General features: G+C 57.7%; 1 protein-coding gene across 1 annotated transcript in view; it reads right to left on the reverse strand.

Annotated features, from left to right (window-relative positions):
- LOC310919126 (receptor-type tyrosine-protein phosphatase V-like) overlaps nucleotides 1–19,245 on the reverse strand; it is a 35,944-nt gene extending 16,699 nt beyond the window's left edge. Inside the window, exons 1-20 of the mRNA XM_083878305.1 lie at nucleotides 19,169–19,245; nucleotides 17,607–17,670; nucleotides 15,128–15,394; nucleotides 14,008–14,277; nucleotides 13,238–13,504; nucleotides 11,343–11,615; nucleotides 10,439–10,699; nucleotides 9,674–9,949; nucleotides 9,023–9,292; nucleotides 8,225–8,494; nucleotides 7,159–7,431; nucleotides 6,681–6,953; nucleotides 6,246–6,515; nucleotides 5,602–5,874; nucleotides 4,526–4,798; nucleotides 3,505–3,777; nucleotides 2,200–2,469; nucleotides 1,556–1,834; nucleotides 777–911; nucleotides 484–688 (exon numbers count right to left, since the gene is read on the reverse strand). Coding sequence (XP_083734431.1) covers nucleotides 484–688; nucleotides 777–911; nucleotides 1,556–1,834; nucleotides 2,200–2,469; nucleotides 3,505–3,777; nucleotides 4,526–4,798; nucleotides 5,602–5,874; nucleotides 6,246–6,515; nucleotides 6,681–6,953; nucleotides 7,159–7,431; nucleotides 8,225–8,494; nucleotides 9,023–9,292; nucleotides 9,674–9,949; nucleotides 10,439–10,699; nucleotides 11,343–11,615; nucleotides 13,238–13,504; nucleotides 14,008–14,277; nucleotides 15,128–15,394; nucleotides 17,607–17,670; nucleotides 19,169–19,225 — 4,799 coding nt within the window. The 5' untranslated portion in view covers nucleotides 19,226–19,245. The remainder of the gene's footprint in view (nucleotides 1–483; nucleotides 689–776; nucleotides 912–1,555; nucleotides 1,835–2,199; nucleotides 2,470–3,504; nucleotides 3,778–4,525; nucleotides 4,799–5,601; nucleotides 5,875–6,245; nucleotides 6,516–6,680; nucleotides 6,954–7,158; nucleotides 7,432–8,224; nucleotides 8,495–9,022; nucleotides 9,293–9,673; nucleotides 9,950–10,438; nucleotides 10,700–11,342; nucleotides 11,616–13,237; nucleotides 13,505–14,007; nucleotides 14,278–15,127; nucleotides 15,395–17,606; nucleotides 17,671–19,168) is intronic.
- Between the last annotated feature and the right edge of the window lie 5,489 nt (nucleotides 19,246–24,734).

Here is a 24,734-nt window from a genome sequence, read left to right on the forward strand (position 1 = left end):
AAATAACAGCATCTCTTTGAGTTCCTATCCCGGGGCTGGACATCTGCTCAGCTCCTGAGACAACGCACTCAGCCTTGGCAGCCTCAGCTTTTCCTCTCCTGTCCACTACACTGCCTAATACTCTCTGCATGCCTTTCTCAAATATTGCTTGGTGGAGAATCACAGAATCACAGAATGTGCAGGTTGGAAAAGACCTTCAAGATCATCGAGTCCAACCCAGCCCTGACACCTCAACTAGGTCATGGTATCAAGTGCCACATCCAGTTTTCTTTTAAACACATCCAGGGATGGTGACTCCACCACCTCCCCGGGCAGACCATTCCAGTATTTAATCACTCTTTCAGTGATTCCCTTGGGGAATCCACTGCTGGGGGTTTGAGGGTGAGGTGACATTCAGGAGCTGGTGGCATTTTTGCAGGGACACATCCAGTCCTTTTTCTCCTCCAGCCCCTTCCCCTCAGGAGGGATGGGGACATCTCTCACCTGTACTGTTCGTTGTCTTTCAGCTTCCCATTGCACGTTGCCCTGGACTGGCCACACTCCTCTGTTCCCACTGGCACCCGCCAGATCTCAGGGGAGCTCCTCTGATGGAAGGGGTTGGGCAGGAGCACGGCCAGGTAGGAATCCTCTGTCCCATAATAGTGGTCGTACCACGTGCTGGACATGCTCTCCTGGGTGGGCCTCAGCACTGGAGGGGAACGTGCAAGGTGACAGTGACAGTCCCAAAGTGACATCCAGGGAGCCCCCGCAGACTGGGACAGGCAGGGGACACTTACGTGACTCGTTGGTGGTGGCAATGACACCGTAGTACTCGATCTGGCCGTTCTCCTCACTGAACAGGTCGGGTGGAATGATAACTGTGGAGCTGGCCTCCACTGGGAACACGTCTGCACGCAGGGGGGGTGGCAGGGCTGGAGGAGGAACCAGAAAACACAGCCTTGTAGCCTGTCCCTGCTCCCAGACCCCCCTTTGCTCAGCCTGTGATGGTCCCACAGCACTGCAAACACAGCCTTGTAGCCTGTCCCTGCTCCCAAACCCCCCTTTGCTCAGCCTGTGATGGTCCCACAGCACTGCAAACACAGCCTCGTAGCCTGTCCCTGCTCCCAGACCCCCCCTTTGCTCAGCCTGTGATGGTCCCACAGCACTGCAAACACAGCCCCATAGCCTGTCCCTGCTCCCAGACCCCGCTTTGCTCAGCCTGTGATGGTCCCACAGCACTGCAAACACAGCCTTGTGGCCTGTCCCTGCTCCCAGACCCCCTTTTGGCTCAGCCTGTGATGGTCCCACAGCACTGCAAACACAGCCTCGTAGCCTGTCCCTGCTCCCAGACCCCGCTTTGCTCAGCCTGTGATGGTCCCACAGCACTGCAAACACAGCCTCATAGCCTGTCCCTGCTCCCAGACCCCCCTTTGCTCAGCCTGTGATGGTCCCACAGCACTGCCAGAGCCCAGACCCACTGCAGAGTTCAACCACAGGCTCCTCCAAGAGTCCCCAGCTCTAAGCAGCACCACTGCCTGTTTTCTCCTGGGCTCTGGGGGAAAGAAAAGGGACTCACGCTCCACTGCTGTGCTGCAGAGCAGAGTCACAGCCTGGCTCCTCAGTGTGTTCATGCCCACCGTGCTCACGGCGATTTGGTAGGAGGAGTTTGGCTGCAGCCCCTCCAGACTGGCCTCATATGAAGGGATGCTCATGGTGTGCCTGGAGGTGGGGGGTCCTTCAGAAACTCTCTCTGTCACCACCTCATAAGCCTCCACATCTCCAGGAGAGCTTGTCCAGTTCAGGTAAAGGCTCCTTGACTCTGGTAGGCACTGCACATCCTTCACTGGGTTTGGCTCTGCAAAGGAGATGGGGCAGGCTCTGGACTCAGTGGATCAGAGAAATCCCAACCTCTGCCTCTGTCAGCATCTATTCCTGAGGGTCAGTGAGATGAGCAGAGCTGGACACTCACAGCCTGGGAGCCATTCACAGTGTGAGCTCACATCTTACAGGAGACATCGACCAGTGGAGATCTGCAAAGTCTGCCCTGCTTCACAGGAGACAGCAGATCTCTGTGCTGGGGCCAATGGCTACCAGAGGGTCACCTTGCTGGCTTTCCCCATCTCCCACCACAAGACTTCCCATGTTGTTGACACTCAAGGGTCAATCCAGCCTTGGTGTCTCTCCCCATCCCATTCCCTGCCCACAGCAGTGTGTACCCACCCACGGGCACTGCCAAGGGCTTGGTGCTGCTCCAGTAGGGCCCAGCCACGCAGCTCAAGGACACAGAGTAGTTCCTGCCCGGGATCAGCCCCTGGAGGAGGTGCTGGGCTTGTCCTCTGCCCAGGGAGTGCCTCCAGGGCAGGGAGCTGTTCCGGGGGTCCCGCAGCCACAGCTGGCAGTCGTCCTGCTGTCCAGAGATGCTGCCCCAGGAGATCAGGATTGTGTTGTTCCCTTCAGCCACCGCCGAGAGATTCTGGGGAACTGAGGGGGCTGCAACAAAAAACACACCAGGAAGAGTTACTGGCGTGCACGAGCTCTCTTCTATTCTACAGAGACACAAGTAGGAGTTCGGTGACACAAGGAAACTCCACATGTTCACTGATAACATTCCTGCAGCTGCTGTTTGCCAGAAATGACCTTTAAATGGCAGCTGAAGGACAAGACAGAGCGAGGAGTGTGAGGAGATGGATTCTTCCTCTTGCTAATTAAGCAAGTTTCGTTAGAGACCTGCCCGAAGGGCTCTGCATATGACTCCCTGCACCCTGCCAGGGGATGGCTGAGCGTGGGAGCAGGGACCGCTGGATTCCCCCGGCAGAGTGCAGGGACTGTGGGGACAAGCACATGAAAAGGCTTATTGTGTTTATCTGCATTTCTACATTCCATAAAAAGGGAAAAAAAAAAAAAAAAAAAAAAAAAAGCCCATCCTCCCCCTTATACCCCATGCCAGCAATTCTCTGAGTGCCTAGAAGAAAAGGAATGGTGGGATGTCCACTCTGGCTGTGAGGCCTCGTGGTCCCCCAGGGTGTGGGTGTCAGCTACCAGAGCAGCACTAGTGCCAAGGAATCCCGTGCTCTTGTTCAGTCCTCGTGCCTGGAGGAGCCTGGCTTCAACCAGTGGGGCCATGGGCCAGAGGCTGTTGCCTCCTGAAACAGCTCTGGTGGCTGCCAGGCCCTCCCACAGGCAGCAGGACTGCCCTGCCCGACTCTCCCATCCACCAGGGCTTGCCCAGCCCATGATCTCATTGCTACACTGGAACATCCCACCCCATCTCATCCCATCCCTGGAAATATTCAAGGTCAGGTTAGACAGGGCTCTGGGCAATCTGATCTAGTTGAAGAGTTCTGCCACTAGCAGGGGGGTTGGACTAGATGGCCTTTAAAAGGTCCCTTCCAACCCAAAGCATCCTCTGACCCCACAGCTCCCAGGCAGCCGCCCTGCCTGAGTCTCTGCCCCTTCCCACTGCAGGTGCTGAGCCCACCCAGATGGGAAGATGCAAGAGGCAGAACCTCCAGCTCTGACACTTACTTGTCCAGTCACTGATGTTCCCTGCAGAGGCTGCATAGGGCCCTGCCATGGACACCACCTCCAGCAGGTATTTGTGTCCTGGAGCCAGGCCAGAGAAGGTAAATTTGCTGGTGCCTTTCCCAACAGAGACATTGGCTGCCACGGTGCCTGACCCCGAATGATACAGGAGGAGCCTGTAACCATCTTGTCCTTGGGGTTCGGCTCTCCAGGACGCGCTCAGTCTGTTGGGGTAGCCCTGGTTTGTCATGTACACGTTACGGGGTGCCAGGGGGTCTGCAGAGACAGGGTGGGAGACACGTCAGCAAAGAGCCCAAGGACATTGCCTGGGTCTCCTGGCAGTGCCCTGAGAAGGAATGAATCACATCGGACAGCTGTCCTGGGTTGCAGTGTAGGATGTGCACACAGTATTTATTCCATCCCCATCCCCATGAGCTGTTGGAACCAGGTGGGGCAGTGTTTTCCCAGGCCCCTCCTTTGGGCTCTTCTGCTCATGGCCCATCAATGCCTTGCCCAGGACTCACAGGGAACTCCCTCCAGGAGCTCTCTCTGTTTAATGGGCCATCAAGGAGCCACTGCACGACTCCTCATCCCATTGGGAGATGCTCCCAATGCCCAGGGGGAGGAGCCAAGCATTCCCACCTGGAGAGAATCTGGGATTTGGGACAGGACAAGCAGCCCTGAGCCACTGGATTCCCAGAGGAGCAGAGCTCCCAGACCTTTCTGTGGGATCACTGCTTCAGGAAGAGCCCCTCACCTGGACTGCTCCCACCACCCTGCTCAGGGTGTGTTCTGACTCTGTCAGTGCTCTTTTGTGTTATTGCATTTATTTTATTTTATTTTTTCTTCTTATTAAATTGTATTTCTGACTTGGAGCCTCACACTCATTTTGCTTTCAAACCACGACAACAGCACACTCAGCCTCAACTGTGTGTCTCCACACACCAGCCCAGAGGCAGCTCAAAGCTTCTGCAACTCCTGACTGCCCAGCAAAGGCACACATCCCCTCAGAAAAGCTACTCACACGTCCAGTTGCTGACGTTCCCTGCAGGTGCCCTGAAGGACCCGGCCACAGATGCCACCTCCAGCAGGTATTTGCTGCCTGGGGCCAGTCCCGTGAAGGTGAAGTTGTGGGTGTCTCTCCCAAGCGAGGTTTTAGCTGCCACAGTGCCCAGGTGTGCTTGGTACAGGGTGAGGGTGTATCCATCTCTGCCCCCAGCTGGGGCTCCCCAGGCCACGCTCAGCCTGTCGGGGTGTCCTGTGCTCAGCAGGTGAACAGGGGCTGGGGGCAGAGGGCCTGGGGAGGAAACACACCTCATTTTAGGGACCACACACCAGGCAGGAGACAGAAACCTCATCATGCAGCAGGACAGGTGCTCCCTGAGGGAGGAGCCCCTCTGGCAAATGCCTCCTCTCCTCACTTTTCTCTTTTCCACTGCCATCTCGCCTCAGCTTTAATGATGCTCACCCTTACTGGCCCCTCACATGCCAAGCCCTCCTCATCCAGGTCATGCTCATTCCCACAGCCCAGTGAGAACATCTTCCCCCCTGCCATGAGCAGACCACACCCAGCACTGGCCCAGCCTCTGTTCTCTGACCAGCCCTAGCATTTTTCTGCGTGGTGAGAAGAGCTGGATTAGCCCATCTCCAGAGCAAAGACCTGTTTCTCCTGGGAGGACTGTGGAGTGGAAAAGTACTACACTATTCTTGTACTACACTGATAATTTCATGAACCTTTATGGTATAAGGTGATTTCTACCTGCAGGAAAAGACTCAGCGAGCCTCCCATACACATGTACAGCAGGAGTGCCATGAACATTTCTGTGCTCCTGTGCACAGGGAGATAAGTCAGCACAGGTAGGGAATGCTCCAGCACAGGGAGCAGCCCTGTTTCATCAGCACGTCCCTGTACAAGCCTTCAGCTGAACGTGCCAGTGCCATGCAGACAACAACTAACTGCTGTGTGTCACACCTGTGCAGAGCTGTGTGCACACCTCTAAAGCCACCAGCTCCCCTGTGAACCACCCAACTCTCCTCAGCACAGCCCAGTGGTGGGACATTTCCTACCCCTCTGCACAAGATGCTGCTTCAGGTACTCACGTGTCCAGCCACTGATTTTGGGTGCTGCTGCCTGGTACTGCCCGGCTGTGGCTGCAGCTTCCAGGGAGTATTTGTGTCCTGGGGCCAGTCCCGTGAAGGTGAAGTTGTGGGTGTGTTTCCCAAGCGAGGTTTTAGCTGTGACAGTGCCCAGGTGTGTTTGGTACAGGGTGAGGGTGTATCCATCTCTGTCCCCAGCTGGAGCCCCCCAGGCCACGCTCAGCCTGTCGGGGTGTCCCGGGCTCAGCCAGCGCACGGCGCCCGGGGGCAGAGGGCCTGGGGAGGAAACACAGGTCACTGCCAGGAGCCACAGCTGGGCTCAGCACAAAGGAGAGATGCTACATGTCTGTGCCAAGCCTGTGCTGCAGGAGCTGGGTCAGCAGCAGGGTCACATCTACAGGCTGGATGTGACTCTGTGGCAGCTGCTTCCTCCCTGGCTGCTGTCTGAGACTGTGTGGATGGCTACCAGGGATGGGGTGTGGCACAGGCACAGACTCCTCATGCTGCATCCAGCAGAGAATAAGCACTGGGCACTTGCATGGGTGGCAGAGATAAGCAAGATAGATGCCTCAGTCTGGTTTCTGACTGAATTGGGAAGGGGAGATGTGGTGAAGGACACCTGGGTGGAAGGAGAGCATCACACTCACGTGTGCAGTGGGTGAGGTTGGGGCTGCTGGCGTGGAAGGGCCCAGCTGTGGCCCTCACAGCCACGTTGTAGCGAGTGCCAGGGCTCAGGCTCCTCAGGATGTGACTCCTGGCATCACCAGGCAGCACCGTGTGCCCGATGGCAGCACCGGATGAGGCATCACCAACATCCACCACAAAGCTTTCTGCCCCTCCACCCACCACTGCCCAGGACACCACCAGTGCTGAGGCTGAGGGGCTGCCCAGGGTGAGGTTGACGGGGGCCAAGGGATCTGGAAAGCAACAGGGAGACAGTTAGCCCTCCTTAGGCTCAGTGCTGAGAGCTGGCTGCTGTGCCCAGGGCTCCTCCAGGCAGGCTGGACCCTCTGGAGAGAAGCCTGGGCACAAAGGGCCAGGCAGGGCACATGAATTTGAGTATATCAACCACTCAGACTCACATGTCCATTGGGTCACGTTGATGGAAGAGGCTTCTAAGGAGCCTTTCACAGCAGTGACCTGCACAGCAAACCTGCTGCCTGCTTCCAGGTGAGTCCAGGTGATGTTCAGAGCATCTGGATTCAAGGTCTGGACCTGAATCCTGCTCTGGGTGCTGAGGCTATACAGAGTAACGTGGTAGTGGTCCCTCCTGCCAGGGGGCTCGTTCCAGGATGTGTAAAGCTCTGAGGAGCTGCCTGGGTTGGTCAGGCTCAGGTTTGTTGGTGCAGCAGGAACTGCAAGGAAAAACAAGACACAAGAGTCAGAGAGAAGATCCAGCTCTGAACACCTTTGTGCAAGGAGGCTGTGAGAGGCAGGATGTGACCACAGGCCAGCTGCACCAGGAACCAGGCCAGGGTGCCCTCCTCTTTCCCTCCTCTCATTCCCTCTCCCCAGGTGCCCACACTGATCCCATTACCCGTGGGTGTCACAGCTGCTGACCTGTGCAGCCCGTGATGTTTCCGGGGAGGGAGCGGTAGGGTCCAGCCACTGCCCAGATCCTGACAAGATAACACGTCCCTGGTTCCAGCTGTGGCACAGTGACATTGACGCTGTCCTTCCCTGCTTCCAGGTTCCTTGGGGGTGCAGAAGAGCCCTCCTGGAGCAGGCTGAGCTGGTATCCATCCCTCTGCCCAGGGGCAGCCTCCCAGTGCACAGCCAGAGCCCGGGCCATGCTGCTGGGGGTGGCAGACAGGGAACGAGGAGGCAGCGGGACTGTGGGAGAGAAACAGAGTCACTGGGGACAAACCTGGGGGGCTCAGAAGTGACTCTAGTTTGGGAATGAAGCTGGAGGACTGTGGGCATCCACACAAATGTCTAAGGCTGGTGGGAGCAGGGGAGGTGTGTTCTACTGTAGGAGCATCTGTGGAGGGCAGGGAGAGGGAACTCTGCAGAGCTGAGATATTCTAGAAATACGTGGGTTTATTGCAAGGGCTGTGGGTAAAAAGGGCTTTGCCTTCAGCCACCAGCCTGGGCTGGAGGGAACCCCAAAGAGAGAGGGAGAGAGAGAGAGGGGGTGAGGTGAGGGAGGTAAAAGAGCTGAGAGGGATAAGAGAGGTTAAGAACAAGAGAGAGGCCAGAGTAAGAGAGAGGGAGTGGTAAGAGAGTAAGAGGACCTCGTTACAATCCATTCCATCTCCTTTTGTGTTGAATATTCTAATTTACAGTGACCAACCAGCGCAAGATACAAAACCTACAGACTTTGCATGCAGCCTATGAGAACTATTATATTACTATATCATCCTGTATTCTAAACTCTAAAGAGACTTTTCTTATCCACCTTTTCCCTGATGCCTTCACAAGGTGGAGAGAGGCTCTACCCTTGGGGTCCTTTTGTTTTCTGTCTTTCAACCCATCTCCAGCTCATCCCCGTCTTCCTGCCTGCCATGATCACATCTCAGAGCTGCCCTTCATTTCTATTTCACTGACAGCTTTTACATCTCCAGGATTTCTTACTAGGCAATCACATCCACAAGCCCTTCCTGTCCCATCTTTCCCAACACTGTACCGGTGTAGCCGATGGCAGTCTGGGAGGAGATGCGGTGAGGCCCAGCCTGGGAAATGATCTCCACGCGGTAGCGGGACCCCGGCACCAGCCCCTCCAGGTCGAGCTGGCTGACTCCACGGGGGACAGACACATTCCTGATGATGGACAGGGACTCGGCCACTGAGAGCTGTACCAGGTGGTCTCTGCCACCTCCGGACTCCACCCAGCTGACGTGCAGCTCCTGGGGTCTCCGGCCAGGCTGCACACTGACATTAGCCAGGGACAGTGGATCTGGAGGAAAGCAGAGGATGGAGAGCCATGAGCTGGTGGAGGAGCCACACAACCTGCACCTTTGCACAGGGCTGAAAGAGAAGTGGGGACCACTTGACCATCAGATTTTCTGTTCTCCTGGGGGACATGCAAGCTGCCTGTGCGTGTCCCCAGGGTGCTGCTGGCAGGGGGTGCTGAGAGCACTCAGCTCCCAGTGGGCTCCACAGACAGGGAGCAGCAAGCCCACACAGGTCTCTGTGCTTCCTCTCTCACATCCCTCTCCCATCAGTCCCTGGCTGGCCTTGAGATCACCAGTGGTCTAAGCAGAAGGTTCAGCTTGACTGGGGAAAACTTAATCTGGGGAAAAGGGTCTTTGGGCTGAGCACACAGCACATAACTTATGACATGTCCTCTGTCTTCTAGTACAGGGAGCATGCAGGTCCTACCAGAGCCCACCCTCCACCCAGAGAAGTTTGTGTCACTGCTACTCTTTCAGGCAGTGCCAGGACGTCCCATCCCTACAAGAGACTGGGAATATTTCTGACTCACATGTCCACTCAGTGGCAAAGTGTGACGAGGATCTGTAGGGACCAGCGAGGACAGTCACCTTCAGGAAGTACTGAGTGCCAGGGGACAGCCCCAGGAACGTAAAGTTGTGGGTGTTGGGCCCCACTGTGGTGTTCCTGTGTGCTGCGTGGCTCTTGCTGTAGAGCTGGAGGTGGAACTGCTCCACATCCCCAGCAGCCTTGTCCCAGAAGGCCGAGAGCCCCATGGGGCGCCGGGTGTTGGTCAGAGTCACTCCAGCTGGAGCCAGGGGGTCTGAGAGAGAAGAGACACCCGGGCAGTGAGAGGAGGCTGTGGGGGCTGCACACACCAGTCCTGGGCACCCTCCACTGCCTGCACCTGCAGGGGTTAGGCCAGGAGTCAGCACAGCAAACCCAGAGCAGCCATGGGAGTGGGTCCCCACCTCCCCCTGGGTGACATTTGGAAATGTTTTCTGTTCTGTCTTCAGACCCTTTTACTTCCAACATGGCTGGACGTGGCTCCAGATGACAGCCCACTGTCTGTCTGTCTGTGTGCCCCTGTCTCCAATTCCCCACTCCCCACACATGGGCCACTCTCCTGCCCTGAGTGTTCTGCTCTCACAGGCAGGTTGGGGTTGTGCTCTGCAGCAGGGTGAGGTAGGATTGTCACACTCACACGTCCAGTCGGTGGCTGATCTCACAGGGGATCTGTAAGGCCCAGCCATAGCAGCCATCTCCAGTGTGTACTGTCTCCCAGGGACCAGGTTCTCCAAGGTGACATTCGTCCAGTCACTGCCCACTGTCACATTCCTGACCTGCTCCTGGGATTTGGTTTCCCTGAGGGTCCCTGTGTAGCCAGAGGTGCTGCCAGAGGAAGCTGCTCTCCAGGAGGCTTGCAGAGAGGTGCTGTGGCCCCCATTGCTGAGGCTCAGCTGCTCTAGGGGCAAAGGGTCTAGAAAAGGAAAAGGTCTAGAATCACCTGGCAGAAGTGCAACTCCAAATGTGCTGGGGCAGGAGTCCCTTCCCTGGGGAAAAAACCTGCATCCAGCTGCTTTGACCATTGTCACCCCTGCTGACACCCACACACAGCCTGGCAGGGACTGGGCCAGCACAGCTCAAACTGGCATAGAAAAAATAATTGTTCTGGTGCTGGAGGAGGTGGTGGGTGGTGCAGGGGGTGGCTCAAGGCAGTGGCAGCCTCAGCAGTGCCACAGGAGAGTGGGATGAGGAGGAGGAGGAGGAGGAGGAGGACACTGGGCTCAGCTCCCCCTGTGCCTGGTGATGGGGAAACAGAGCAGGGTCAGACACATCCAGCAGCACCTCTGCCTCCTCCTGAGCCTTTTGCCCAGCTATTGGATGAAGATGTGTGCTGTCAGTGCCCTGAGGTGTGGCATCAGGGGAAGGGCAGGACCCAGTGGGAACCCGGGGCTGTGGCACTCACATGTCCAGTTGGAGATGCAGCGGGGTGAGGATGTGTAGGGACCAGCCACAGTGCTGACCTCAAAGCTGTACAGGGTCCCAGGGTGGAGGCCCTCGTAGGTGAAGCTCGTGACACCCCTGAGCAAGGAGCTGTTCTTCACAGGGTGCTCTGCAAGGCTGAGGAGCAGCAGATAACCCTCCCCTGTCGCCTCCTCCCAGCTGGCCAGCAGCCTGTGGGGGCTGCCCTGGCTGGACAGGCTCACTCCAGATGGTGCTTGTGGTTCTGCAAGGGACAAGGACAGTGCATCAGGCAGGAAAATTGCTTTCATGAGATCTTTTCTGCTTTTCAAATTGATCTAGGTGACCCTAGAGCAGGGGGGTTGGACTAGGTAATCTCCAGAGGTTCCATCCAATCCTAATAGTGATTCTGTGACACTGAAATTGTCTCCATCCCACACAGGGGCAGAAGGTTCTGCAGGGAGAGCTCTTGGTGCCCCAGCACCACAGGTTGGGTGGGTACCTCCCCACACTCTGTACAGCCCCAATTGTCCTTTCAGCACCAACTGTGGCTCCACAAGTCACCCAGGAGAGACTGAGCACAGGGAGGAGGAGCTGGTGGTGCTTCCCTGCCCACCCATCCAGCTGTGCTGAGGGGAAAGGGAGGGACCTGCCTGCAACCTGCCAAACAGTCCAAAAGGCACAAAGCAGGATCTGGTCTCCATCTGTGCCTGATACTGGCACAAACCTGCCCAGGACCTCTGAGCCCACCCTCACCAGGAACTGTGAGGAGGCAGTTTTTGCTGCTCTGATCCACAACCTCCTCTTGAGACCAGGTGTCCCCTAAGTGCCCTGTCCCTGCCTCATCCCCAGCCCCCTCCAGGCAGCAGGAACAGCCTCAAGGGTCACCCGTGGGTTTTTCTGCTCACCTGTCCAGGCTGCTGTGCTGTGTGCTGATGCCCTGTAGGGCCCTGCCACCACCACCACCTGCACAGAGTACTGCTGGCCAGGGCTCAGCCCGTGGAAGGTGATGTGATCGTTGTCCCCACTAACTGAGACGTTCCTGGTTGGAATTCCGTCCTCTCCCTCTCGCAGGGTCACCAGGTAGAAGTCCCTCTGTCCCCCTGGGATGCTCCAGCGAGCCTCCAAGGAGTTCTGCTCCTCTGCACTGCTCAGGGTCACATTGCCAGGGCTCAAGGGGTCTGGAAGGGAATAGGATTGTGTGAGTCAGGGTTATGGGATATTCTGTACCCCTCACTCTCCTGAGCCTCATTGCAGGCAGGGTTAGACAGCCTTAGACATCCTTTTGGAGTGAGCCATCTGCACTCCCCAGCACAAACATTCTTGGACTAAGAGAGCCCAGACAATCTGGCAGCCTTGCTGAGAAATTCCTGAAAGTCTCCCTCTACTCCATTCACATCCCACCATGGGCTTGCTGATATTCCCAGGAACTGGCCTGGACCAAACTCCTGGCCAGACATTCCTGGCTCATGCACAAGGCATATGGGGGAATTTTGTTCAGTGGAGCAGGTCAGAGCTGCAGACGGCAATAGCAGGAATCAGCCTCACTCCAGAGCAGAAACAAACCAGCTGGAGCTCTGGAGGCCTTCCAAAATCCCATCTGCAGAGTCAGCAGCCAGCAGGCTCCAGCTTCCTGAGCTGGCAGGTGGAGCAGGAAGGAGCTGGAGATTTGACACCTGGTGGCACCCAGGTCCTCCCAGCACACACAGGACAGTGTTTGGCCACTGCCAGGACAAGTCACTGGCCACAGCAGCTCTGAGTCTGCAGCTTGGCCCCTCCATCATTTGAGGGCCAATGCTACCTTGGTGTGAATCTGCTCTGCCCTTTCCATTTCTCTCCAGGTTTTTTTTTCTGGAAATATCAGGGAGAGAAAATTCAGGATTGGACCTTTTTACTGGGCTATGGGCATGGTGTCACCAGCAAAGTCACCCTCTTTCAGCCTGAGACCAGAGCAGAGAGAGGGCTGGGGGAATGGTGCAATAGTGGGTTCTGTCCTCACTGTTTTGACCTGTCAGAGGCTCCTGGATTCCTTGGCTGTATTTGCACAACACCCACCATGCTGGGAACATCCACCAGGATGAGGTTATCAGGTGCCACCACAGCATATCCTTGACAGCAATTAAAGAGCACCAAAAATCCATTTCATAGAATCACAGAATTGTGGAATGGTTTGGATTGGAAAGAACCTTAAAGCTCATTCATTCCACCCCCCTGCCATAAGCAGAGGCACCTTTCACTATCCCAGTCCTCCAGCCCTGTCCAGCCTGGCCTTGGACATTCCCAGGGATGGGGCAGCCACAGCTGCTCTGGGCACCCTCTGCCAGAGCCTCACCACCCTCACAGGGAAGAATTTCTTCCTAAAACCTAATCTAAATCTCTCCTATTTTAGTTTAAAACCATTCACCCTTTTCCCTATCACTGTAAAATGACACCCATGTAAAAATAAAGTCTTTCTCATTCTTCCACAAGCCCCTCCCAGAGGCCTCCAGTTCAAACCAGCTCAACTGCTGCCCTCTTGCCCCATTTTTTTCTGCTGCCCTTGTACAGCCCTGAGGCACTGAACACCAGGGAAGAGACCACAGGCTGCTCCCACTGTATCCCAGGGAGCAGCACAGGGGATCCACCTGCTGAAAGGCTTCACTGGCCCCACTATAACAGCGTCCCAGAGATGGATCCTGGAGCAGCTTTCAGCCAAATCCAAGCAAAATCACCCTGTGCACCCAAGGCTTTGGCAGGAAACCTTTGGATCCAGAGGCTAGAGCAGAAGCAGGGAGAAATCTGGGGCCACCAAGTCCATACTCACACGTCCAGGCAGTGGCATTGGGTCCCACCACAGTGTGGGGTCCAGCTATGGCACTGAGCCCCAGCCAGTACCGAGTGCCAGGGTGGAGGTGCTGGAAGGTGTAGCTGGTGAGGCCCCTCCTGGCTGACAGGCTCGTGCTGACCTTTTGGGTGAGGAGGTTACGGAGCTCAAGGTGGATCCAGGCAGCCCCTGCAGCGTCTGCCCAGGAGGCAACGAGGCTGGTGCTGGAAGCTGGGCTGAGCCTCAGCTGGGTGGGGATGGAGGGAGCTGAGGGGAAGAGCAGGACACAGCAAGTTCAGCACTGGGGATGGTGGTCCCTGGACCCTCCTCTCTCCCCGGGGTCCCCTGTGCTCACAGCTGCTCTCTATTTTACAGGGTCTGAAAGCCTGGTAGGGATCTACTGAGGGATGTCCCTCCTGTGCCTCGTCTCACACAGATTGGAGGGCCTTTGAGGTCCCTCCACACTGCCATGTCCTTCCAGGTTGCAGGGCAGAGGGGTGGCAGGCTGGGCACTGCAGCACTCCTGCAGCTCCCAGCAAGAGATCCAGGCTCCCCACACTGCCCCTCTCCCTTGGGAACAGACAAATCCAAGCTGTGGGTGCTGCAAGGTGCAAACTTTTCCCCTTGGCCAGGCAGTCAGTGAGGATGTGAAACACTCCAGCTGTTCCCCACCATACACCAACCTGGAGACCTCCTCCCCTTGCCAGCCTGGCACAAACCCTTTCCAGCACCCCTCCCTCCTTGGGCAGGCACACCCATCACTCCCCTACCTGTCCACTGGTGGACACTGGTGCTGGCCTGGCTGGAGCCAGCCAATGTGGTGACCTTCAGGGCGTACTCGCTGCCAGCCAGGAGCCCCTCGAAGAGGAAGGTGGTGGCAGAAGGCAGGAGGGACACGTTCCTCAGCAGGGTCTGGGAGTGGCTGTGCCACAGGGCCAGGCTGTAGCCGTCCCTCCTGCCCTGCCCGTGAGCCCAGGCTGCCCGCAGGGACACACGGCTCCCATCGCTGCTCAGGGTCAGGTTGTGCACAGGTGATGGCCCTGCAGGGGACAGGGGACATGGGACATGGGAAATGGGACAGGGGACAGGGGACATGGGACAGGGGACATGGGACAGGCACTGCTGGCTGCCCACCTGTGAGTGCCTCACCTGGCAAGTTCCTCACAGGCTGGTGGAACTTGCCTTTGCCTGGTGAGGTGCTGCCAGGCAGCTCCAGAACCCAGTCATAGAATTCTGGAATGGTTTGGGTCGGAAGGGAGCTTAAAGCTCATCCAGTCCCATCCCCCCCTGACCTCCTGCCATGGGCAGGGGCACCTTCCACTGTCCCAGGTTGTTCCAAGCCCTGTCCAGCCTGGTCTTGGACACTCCCAGGGATGGGGCAGCCACAGTTTCTCTGGGCACCCTGTGCTGGGGCTTCACCACCCTCACAGGGAAGAATTTCTCCCTTAGATCCAACCTAAACTTCTCCTCTGCCAGTTTAAAACTTTACTCTCTTGTCCTGCCCCCATCTGCCCATGTAAAAAACCCCTATTTATTTTCAAATCCCCTTTAGGTACTAAAAGGCATTTTAAGGTCACCCTGGAGCCTTCCTTGTAACTATTTCTAGACCTCCAGGCATGCCATTTTCCACCCCTCAGCTCCCTGCAAGCCACATTATGGCTGGTCCATCATTACCTCAGTTATTCCAGGAGAAGATAAAGTATGGGCATACCCAGGCCACCCAAGGTGCAGGGGCAGGACCTTCCCTCCACAATGGGAATGACCCCTAAGACTCTGGGGACCCAGCTAGGACACTTCTTGTGAAAGTGAGGAAAAGCCCAACCCTGCCATGAACTAATAGAACTCCAAACAGCACAATAATCACTGGCAGGAGCACTGGGGAGCCCTTACTTGTCTGTGCAGTGATGGTGTGGCTGGTGGTGTCCCTGCAGGCCAGCGTGGCTGTCACCTCGATCTCATAACGTGTGCCAGGAGTCAGCCCATGGAACCAGAAGCTGGTGGTGTTGGGGCCAGCAGACACATTCTGCAGCAGCGTGCCTGACCCCAGGGAGGAGAGGGCGAGCAAATATCCCCTGGCACCTCCCTCTGGCTCAGCCCAGGACAGGAGGAGGGAGTCTGAGCGGTCGTGGTCACTCACAGTGACATTCAGGATGGAGCCTGCAGAGATAAATCCAAAACTCTCAGCAGGGATTGGTGGTGCTGGGTGCCAACCTGCAGGCCCAGCTCCAGCCACCCACCCTTGCTGGCCACCACCCTGACCCCGAGGGCTCTGAACATCCTTTGGGAAACACAAGAATGTTCAGAAACCTACACAGACTCAGCTCAAAAGAAGCTGTCACAGAGATGCTCCTGAGCATGGAGCATCTGCTCCACTGGAGAAAGACCAGAAGGCTCCTGTCATTTTATGTGCTTTGTCCAGAGAGTCCTCATTCAAGGCAGAGAAGTTTCCTGGCTGGGAATAATCCATTGCTCATCACCTTGGTTGGCCCGAGCCCTCCCAAAAAAAAGATGTTGAAGGCTCTGGGTCCACCATGGAGAAGCAAGAGAGTGACCAGTCAGGGGGAAGGATGGATATGGCAAGGAGACATGATGCTCCCTGCAATATTCTCTGCCTCCTCTGTGTGGGCTCTGACAGAGGAGGGGACAAAGGCTGCTCTGGGGGAATCCAGATAATGAGTGGCCAGTTCAGAGGTGACATGGGAAGGGTGGGACACTGCACACATGGAGGAAATGTGGGACCAGACTGCCCCAGCCCCTGCTGAGGCACATCCCTGCCTTGGCTGTGCTGCAGCAGTGAGGTCAGTGTGCTGGGGCTGTGACATCCCAATAGAGTGTCTGGGGACAGGGAAGTGGCACACAGGGCTTGGCCTAATTGGTGGGTCAGTGGCTGAAACTGCTGATGAATTCCTGCCCTTTGAGCTGCTCGGGAGTCACCTACACAAGAGGAGCCAGGCAGAGCCTGTCTGTCAGGCCCAGGCTGGTGGTGTGGCCAGGGCAGGGTCCATCTCTGCCTCACAATGTCTCCAGCAGGTTGTTACACACCCCCAGCCTCAGCCTTGGAACCATTTAGGTTGGAAAAGCCCTTCAAGATCATTTGAGTCCAACTGTTGCTCCAGCACTACCAAATCCAGCATTAACCCAAGTCCCCAGGTCCCACATCCATGAGCTTTCTATTGCTCTCAGCCTTTGGAAAGTGCCAGAACACCTCTAGTGCTAATAAGACATTTGTGTAATAATTAGCACTTAAAATTTATGGCATAAAATGTGTTATGACAGGGTCTGGCACAGTGAGATAGCACAATGACTGCCCCAGAGGCTGCCATGGGGCACAGCCAGGGAGGAGCAGTGTGGGGTGAGCCCGGGGCAGGGACACTGCTCAGGAGCTGTGTGTGTTTTTCCCAGAGCTGAACCCTTCCAGATCTATGTGTAATTTCTGTTCCATGCAATGCTGTGGTTTGGAGCCTGCTGGGGAGGGCAAAGGGACCAGAGGACATCAGATGGACATGAATAGGAGCATGTTATGTCCCTGGGAAAGGCCTTCTCAGTGCCATCCATGAGAAATTCAAGCATATTTAGGATCAGACAGCTCAGGAAGGGCTGGCTAAATGCAGCTGGGTGCCCATGAGTGAGGTGTCTATACCTGGGCCAGCTGCCCTGGGCTACCCTCACTGCCAGCAGACACCCAGAGCAGCAGGCACAGCTGACCTGAAAGAACCCACAGGTCATTGTCCTGCCTGGAGTTCAGGCAGGGATGGTTTGTTACTGCAAGCTCTTCCTCATCTCCTGAAGGATGAGTTCTCAGCCCATGTTTCTCTATATCTCTTGAGTTTCCAGCAGCTTCATCACCTCCCTCTGCCACCCTCCTCACATCTGCAGCACAAATGTCCCTAAAATGGGCCAGAGGAGGCCTGTGACCCCAGCACTGCTGATATTCCCAGTAGCCACATCACAGACAGCACAGCCACACACACCCCATGCCCTGCCAGGTGCCTGTGGATCATCCAGGTGGTTTCTCAGTGGCACAGGCTGATGCCATGTGGGCACTGTGCTGCTGTGGGGTTACAGATTCTGCTCCTACCCAGGCAACTCCAAGGCTCTGAGCACTGCACCTATGGCTGTGCTGGTGCTGAGTGGAGCAGAGAGCTCTGGAGCCTTGTCCATCTCTCACAAAAATTGGTAGCTGGAGAAGGATGGGACTCCATCCCTTCCCTGGCCATGATCTGTAGCCTGTAGTTAACCTAAAGCAGAATATTTACAAAGCTACTCTTAACTCCAGGAGTCCTGCCCAGCACATCTGCTCCTCTCACCCCTCCAGGTGTTGATTCCATCCCGCCCTCCCCAGCCCAGGGATGTCACTGCTGTGTCTCACCTCTTCCACCAGGTCCATCCCGGCCCTCCAGAGCTGCCCCTGCCGTGTGGTTACATCCCTCCACCTGGGGATGGAAAGTGTAAAGTGAGGAGGGGCAGGACGAGGGGCTGAGCTGACACCAACACCTGGCAGAGGCGCCCTGTGCCACCCCAGGGGTCAGGCACAGGTCCCACCCTGACATGGCAAATCTGGCCTGGGACCCCTGGGTCACTTCTCAGACAGACCTCCCTTGGCCAGGGCAGAGACAGACTTGGCAGATGCAGTTTGAGGGCTGCCCCGGCCCTTTTGCATCCTGGGGGTGCAGATCAGCACAGGGCCATGCCCACAGGGGAACAGGAACAAAACCAGCCAGGGGACACAAGATCTGCAGAGAGAGGGAGGGATTGAGGTCTGGACAGAGCCTGGCAATCTCTACAGACACATCTTCCCACCACCATGGAGAGAGAGAGGATGGAGGGACCACAGACCTCAATCCAGCTGCCCCCCCCAGGGCAGGAACAGAGTCCCCTGGTCCCCTCCCGGCATTGGGGACTGTCCCAGCCTGTCCCTGCAGGGTGTGCCCGCCTTTGCACTGCCCTCGGTTCCCCCCAGTTAAAGGAAATGTCTGCTGCCCACTCCCTGTCCTGCAACAAGCCACAGCAGAGCCACCATCATCTTCCTGGCGTTCTTTTCCTTTGGCTCTGCGAGCAAACCCGTTCTGACCCCCCACCGATCCCAGGCGGGGATTTTGGCAGAGCAGAGAGAAAAGCGGCTGGGAACACTCGGGAACAGCAGCAGAGCCACTGCCGGGGCCAGGAGCCACAGGGCTACGGCAACAGGGACACTGTGCTGTCCCAGGGGCGAGGGGGACAGGGGAAAACACCGCTGGGGATGGGGAACGGCGCTGATGTGGCACAGCAAACACGGCCAGGCAGAGGAGCCCGCAGCCCAGCCCGGAGCCCAGAGCTGGGGAGACAAAACGGGGCTGGGGAGCCAAAGCGGGGGCTGAGGAGGCAAAGAGGGGACTGGGGAGTCAAGGTAGGACTGGGGAGGCAAAACAGGGGCTGGGGAGCCAAAATAGGGACTGGGGAGTCAGTGTAGGGGCTGGGGAGACAAAACAGGGGCTGGGGAGACAAAACGGGGCTGGGGAGACAAAGTAAGGACTGGGGAGCCAAAGAGGGGCTGGGGAGACAAAACAGGGACTGGGGAGACAAAACAGGGACTGGGGAGCTAAAGCAGGGCTGGGGAGACAAAGAGGGGTTAGGGAGCCAAAGAGGGGACTGGGGAGGCAAAGTAAGGACCAGGGAGGCAAAACAGGGGCTGAGGAGCTAAAGCAGGGACTGGGGAGACAAAACAGGGACTGGGGAGACAAAGAGGGAACTGGGGAGACAAAACAGGGACTGGGGAGACAAAACAGGGACTGGGGAGACAAAGAGGGAACTGGGGAGCCAAAACAAGGATGGGGAGCCAAAACAGGGCTGGGGAGACAGAACAGGAGCTGGGGAGGCAAAGTAAGGACCGGGGAGCCAAAGAAGGGACTGGGGAGGCAAAACAGGATCCAGGGAGCCAAAACAAGCCCTTACCTCCGCCAGGGTCCCCGGCACCCACAGCAGCAGCAGCGGCAGCAGCGGTGACCTCATGGGGGACCTGGTGGCAGCAGATCACAGCGATGACACCTTGGGGTGTGTGGGGAGGATAAAGGGGCAGGTTTTAGCTCTGGCTGTCCCCAGGCAGCCCCTTGTCGCACAGCGCTCAGGAGCCGTGTCCCCACATCCTCTCCCAGCGCGGGTGACACGGTGACATCAGTGGGGACCGGGCAGAGTGTGGCACAGCAGCCGTGCCCGCTGTCCCTGGGCGGGGACAGAGCTTTCCTCCAGCTCGGGAAAAACCCAGCGGGGCTGGCTGCCTCTCTCTGAGCGCATTTACTGCTGTCCTGTGCGGGCACAGCCGGGGCTGGGGGCTCGCTGGGCTCCTGGGGATCTCCCCCCTGGTGTGGGGACTCTGCAGGGCTGCAGGAGCCCCCGCAGCTCCGGGAGGGAGGAGGAGAGGGAGGGGAGGAGACAGGACCCGACTGATGGCGGCTCCGGGATGGGAGGGCGCGCCTGGACCAGCCCAGAGCGGGGAGGGAGGGGAGGAGAGCCCAGCGCTGGTTTGGGATGCTGGAGGTTGCCAAGGCATGAGTGTGGCCGTGGAGTGCTGTGCGCTCTCGGTTTTCTCTGTGCTGCACCTTTCAGCTCTGTTGTGTTTTAATTCCTGTACAGGTGCGGCTGCAGAGCGGGGTTTGGGCAGGGATTGGGGTGTTTGTTTCTGTGTTTGGGGTGTTTCTGTGATAGGGGTGTTCCTGTGCTGGGGGTGTTTCTGTGCTTGAGGTGTTTGTTTCTGTGTTTGGGGTGTTTCTGTGTTTGGGGTGTTTCTATGCTTGGGGTGTTTCTGTGCTTAGGATGTTCCTGTGTTTGGGATGTTCCCACAGGCTGCAGCAGGGGAAGTTCACACTCTGAGAGGCTCCAGGGCGTGGCAGGAGTGCCACAGGATGCCCAAACGCCACTTTACCCATCTCAGGGGGTGGCTGAAGCTGGCTGTGCCCGGCTGGGAAGGCTTTGGGGGGTTTTTTGGGATGAGGCTGTGCCCTGGGCTGTGTGCAGGGGGTTTTTGGGATGAGGCTGTGCCCCGGGCTGTGTGCAGGGCTGTGTGCAGGGCTGTGTGTGCAGGGCTGTGCCCCGGGCTGTGCCCAGGGCTGTGTGCAGGGCTGTGTGTGCAGGGCTGTGTGCAGGGCTGTGCCCAGGGCTGTGCCCAGGGCTGTGTGCAGGGCTGTGCCCCGGGCTGTGCCCAGGGCTGTGTGCAGGGCTGTGCCCAGGGCTGTGCCCAGGGCTGTGTGCAGGGCTGTGCCCAGGGCTGTGCCCAGGGCTGTGCCCCGGGCTGTGCCCAGGGCTGTGCCCAGGGCTGTGTGCAGGGCTGTGCCCAGGGCTGTGCCCCGGGCTGTGCCCCGGGCTGTGTGCAGGGCTGTGCCCAGGGCTGTGCCCAGGGCTGTGCCCAGGGCTGTGTGCAGGGCTGTGCCCAGGGCTGTGCCCAGGGCTGTGCCCAGGGCTGTGTGCAGGGCTGTGCCCAGGGCTGTGTGCAGGGCCGTGGCTGCAATGCAGGGCACAGTGCCAGCCCCATTCACAGCAGAGATGCCATTGCCTTCACATCAGCGCTGGAGATCTGGGACGGTGCTGGATGGGGTTCAGTGATGCATCAGCCCGGAAGGCAGAACAGCCTTTGTGGCCGTGGGAGTCTGTCCCAGTGGCCAGCACGGCCACCCATGGGGACTGTTCATTGCTGTGAGCCACTGAGCTGTCAGGGCAGGACACATCCCCACCTGTCTGCTACAACACCAGAATCCCTTGACAAAAGACTCAGAACTTTGTCAGGTGGGGGAGACAGAACAACCCCAGTATCTGCACAAAGACAGGGGGAAGCTGCAGCTCTTGCATGAAATTAATAGAGAAGGACACAGGGGGCCTGGTTTAGGACCCATCCCCAACCCCAGGTCCACACCCCAACCCTTCTGACAACCCCCAGGCTGATGGAGCCAGCTGGGAAAGGGAACAGTGAACATGAATCCCCTTTTTTTTTGCATGGGCAACAGTGAATTTCCCAGGTCCTGGCCAAATGGGACTGGTGCCAGCAGTCTGGGCCCGTGGTCTCAGTCACGTCTCTGCCTGGAGGTCCCAGCCTGGAGTGGGCTGAGGATAAAGGAGCCCTGGCCCTGCAGCTCAGCCCAGCAGTGAAGTTTGTCACTTCTGTCTGGGACTCAGATGTTCCCCCAGCAGAAAGGTACAGCTCTGCCAGCAGACCTGCCCTTCCCCTGCACCCTGAACACAGAGATCAGGCTGGGAGCAGGAGGCAAAGCCTTGGCTCCAGCACAGGCAGGAGTTTTAACCTTTAATGCCCACAGCTCCAAGGGCTGAATGCCAAAAACGCCGTGGGTGCATCTGCTCCAGTGATGGATGCCCAGGGTAACAGGGTAACATCTCTTAGAGATCCCCCTGATAAATATTTGGGACTGAGATCCTCCAGCACCTGGGGTGATGAGGCTGACCCACCAACCAGTGCCACAGGCAGCTCTGGGGACACCCATCCCTGCTGCTGGACACCCCCCAGTGACCTGAGTGCAAGGTGAGTGCTCACAGGTACTGGGGGTGATGTTCTCCAGCCCCTGAGATGGAGCACCTCCCTAGAAATGAGACAGGGGGAGATTTGGACCTGATTTCTGCCGTCTCCAGTGGGCTGGGGACTGTTTTTAAAGGCCCCTTTCCAGAGCTGGGCAGCTGCAGCTGGTTGGGAGGAGGCTGGAGCTCCTTGCTGCAGTGAGGGTTTGCCAGGTTTACCCTGGGGCCCAGGGCAGGATTAAGGCTGGCTGGTCCCCAAAACACATTTGCAAAGGGGTTTTCAGTGGATTTCTCCATGCAGGTCCACTGTGGATGGGGAGCAGGGGGTTGTTTGCTGCCATGAGCAGCCTGGAGGGTCAGCTGGAGGGACAGAGACAGTGCTGGGGACTGTGGTGTCCCTGGAGTGTGGCAGGTGATGGAAAAGCTGAATTTGAGGAGCCCCTGGCTGATGAAACAGAAGCTGGAGGTAAAGATGGAGGGCCTTGCTGGGCTGAAAATTGTGATCCACAGACATGGGACAGGAGGGACTTTTGTTTTTGAAGGAAAACCCTGGAAAAAGATGTTGCATGGCCCAGGGTCAAGGGCAGTGGTGGCATGGACAGGAAGTTTTCCCAGGCTAGAGTCAAGGTGGGGCTCCTGCAGCTTCAAAGCATATCAAAGAGCAGCTCTGGGTCAGCAAGAGGACAAACCCAGCCCCTGGAGGCCTGGGACACTCCAGCTGGGTTGTGCCTGGAGAGAACCTGAGTCTGTGTATAATTAATACACCTACCCCTGCACCAGCCTCTGCAAAGCCTTCTCTACCTCCAGCCACAACCTTTGCTGCTGCAGCCCTGCACAATTCCCCACTGAGGCTGTTCCTCTGGTCACTGGCTCACCCAAGGAGCAAAGGATCTGCTCTACCTGCTCTGGTCTCTGGGCTGGGCAGCCAAGAAGGGATTTCTGCAACACAGATCTTGCTGCCATGCTGTGCCACTGTCCCACACTTCCCCAACCAGGAGGAGAGATAACCTCACTCAGCATGAGGATGGGCTCGGGGGATGCCTTGCTGCCCACCAGGATGGGATTGACCTCTGAGCATGGACCAGGAGACATCCCTGCAGCCTGTGCATGTCCTGGTGGCACACTGAGCTGTCACCCCCTGCCTTGGGGACATGTGTGCACCAGCCCAGCTTATTTAACCTCAGTTCCCAGTGGCTGTGCTCCCTCAGCTCAGGGAGTTTGGGCTGTGGCTGCGGTGGAAACAGCCCAAAGCACTGCTGGGAGCCAAGGCCAGGCCCCATCTCTGGTGCCTCAGGGCTCAGCAGCCTCCACAGAGGACAGAAGGTGCTCATCCTGTGCCAGCCCTGCCCTCCCCGTGTCACCTCAGGTAGGGACACAGAGAGAGAGAGAGAGATTTCCCCTTCAGCTGGAGAAACCACATCTCCCCTCCTGTCTCCCCTCAGCTGTGCCAAACCTAAAGACAACTGCAGAAGTTTCTCCACCCAGCAGCTGGAAGCAGGCCTGGAAATTCAGGGGCTGCCGAGTCATCACATTTTCCGCGAAGCAGAGAAACGCCACCGCAAGGCACAGGGGGATGGGGGAGCCAGGGGTGGCTGCAGAGCTGGGAGGGGACAGGGGCTCTGCAGCCAAATCACTGCCTCTGGCAAGGGGAAAAGCCTCAGAGTGGGACTGCTCATGCCCTGTGCTGCCAGGGGATCCCCCAGGAGCAGAGATGGGAATGAGGACCCCCCACAGCATTCCTGTCACTGTGGTGTCAGCTCTGAGGTCTCCAGGCCCTGCCTGGAAAAGGCTCTGGGCTGTTGTCCCAAGCAGAGCAGGGTGATGCACTTTGTGCTCCATGCACTGGCCTCCTCTCCAGGTGCCTGGACATGGAGTTGGCAGCAGTGGAAACAGCCCAAAGCACTGCTGTGGTTTTCCCTGCTAAGGCATCTCCTAGACTCGAGCATGGTCCTGCACACCTGGTGGGAGTCAAGGCCTCCCTGGGCAGGGAGGACAGCAGAGGAGACAGCTGAGGACACTCCCACAGGGACTCAACATGTCCTTCAGAGGGCACAGCCATGACCTGGTGCTGCACAGAGGAGCCTCTGCTGCTGTCTGGACATGCAGCCCTGATGTCTCTGTGGGAGCTCTGCCATCCCTCCCTGGGCAGGGTTCTGTGCATCCAACCTGGCACCCTACAACAACATATACCCAGAGAACCCATGATATGGGGCACTAATGTCACTGGGACAGGGCTGGGGACAGCTCTGGGGCTCCTCTCCTGCCTCAGGCCAACACCAACCTTGTCCCTCAGTCCCTCCCAGCACTGTGACCTGCCCCAGGCCACAATTTCTCCCCGTTAGCACCCTGAGGTGCTGAGCGCTGCCCAGGGCTGCGAGGAAAGAACAAGAGGAACAGGCTGCTCTGGGGGCAGAGCCTGCACAGGCTGCAGGTGCCAATGGGACCTCTCTCTTTGCAAGGTTCACACGCCACAGTTCCCCAACCCTAAACCCCAGAGCACTGTGATGCTCCTTCTCCAACCCCTGGCAAGTGTTTAATCATTCCCACATGGAGCTTTGCCAGCTCTGCTGCCGCCTCCTGACCCACACTCGGATACCTTGGAGCTCTTCCCATTTTGCAGAGGCAGTCACTGGGGAATGTCAGCCCTTTGCAGGGCAGGGCAGGGCTCAGCCACGCTGTCCAGGCTGGGGGACAGTGAGGAGTGGCAGGAATGACTCTGTCACCATCACCTGGGTGATGCTCTTCGCTCCCCCCACCCGCTGCTGGCAGCAGAGCCCGGGATGCCTGCGGCTTCCAGGCAGGCGCCTTGGGAGCTGGGAGAGCAGCTCTGCGGTGACTCACAGCCCGCCCAAAGCCGGCAGAGCCGGGCAGACCTGCTCTGCATCCCCTGGGCGTGGGTGCCGCCCCTGGGGTGAGCAGGCTCCGCTTCCCCTGGCCAGGCACTCACTGAGAGCAGCCTGGAGAGTGCCGGCCCCAGACCTGCTGCGAGTAGTGCAGGGGC

This window comes from Zosterops lateralis (assembly GCF_965231275.1).
Source record: "Zosterops lateralis genome assembly, chromosome: 26".
NCBI classification, from domain to species: Eukaryota; Metazoa; Chordata; class Aves; order Passeriformes; family Zosteropidae; genus Zosterops; species Zosterops lateralis.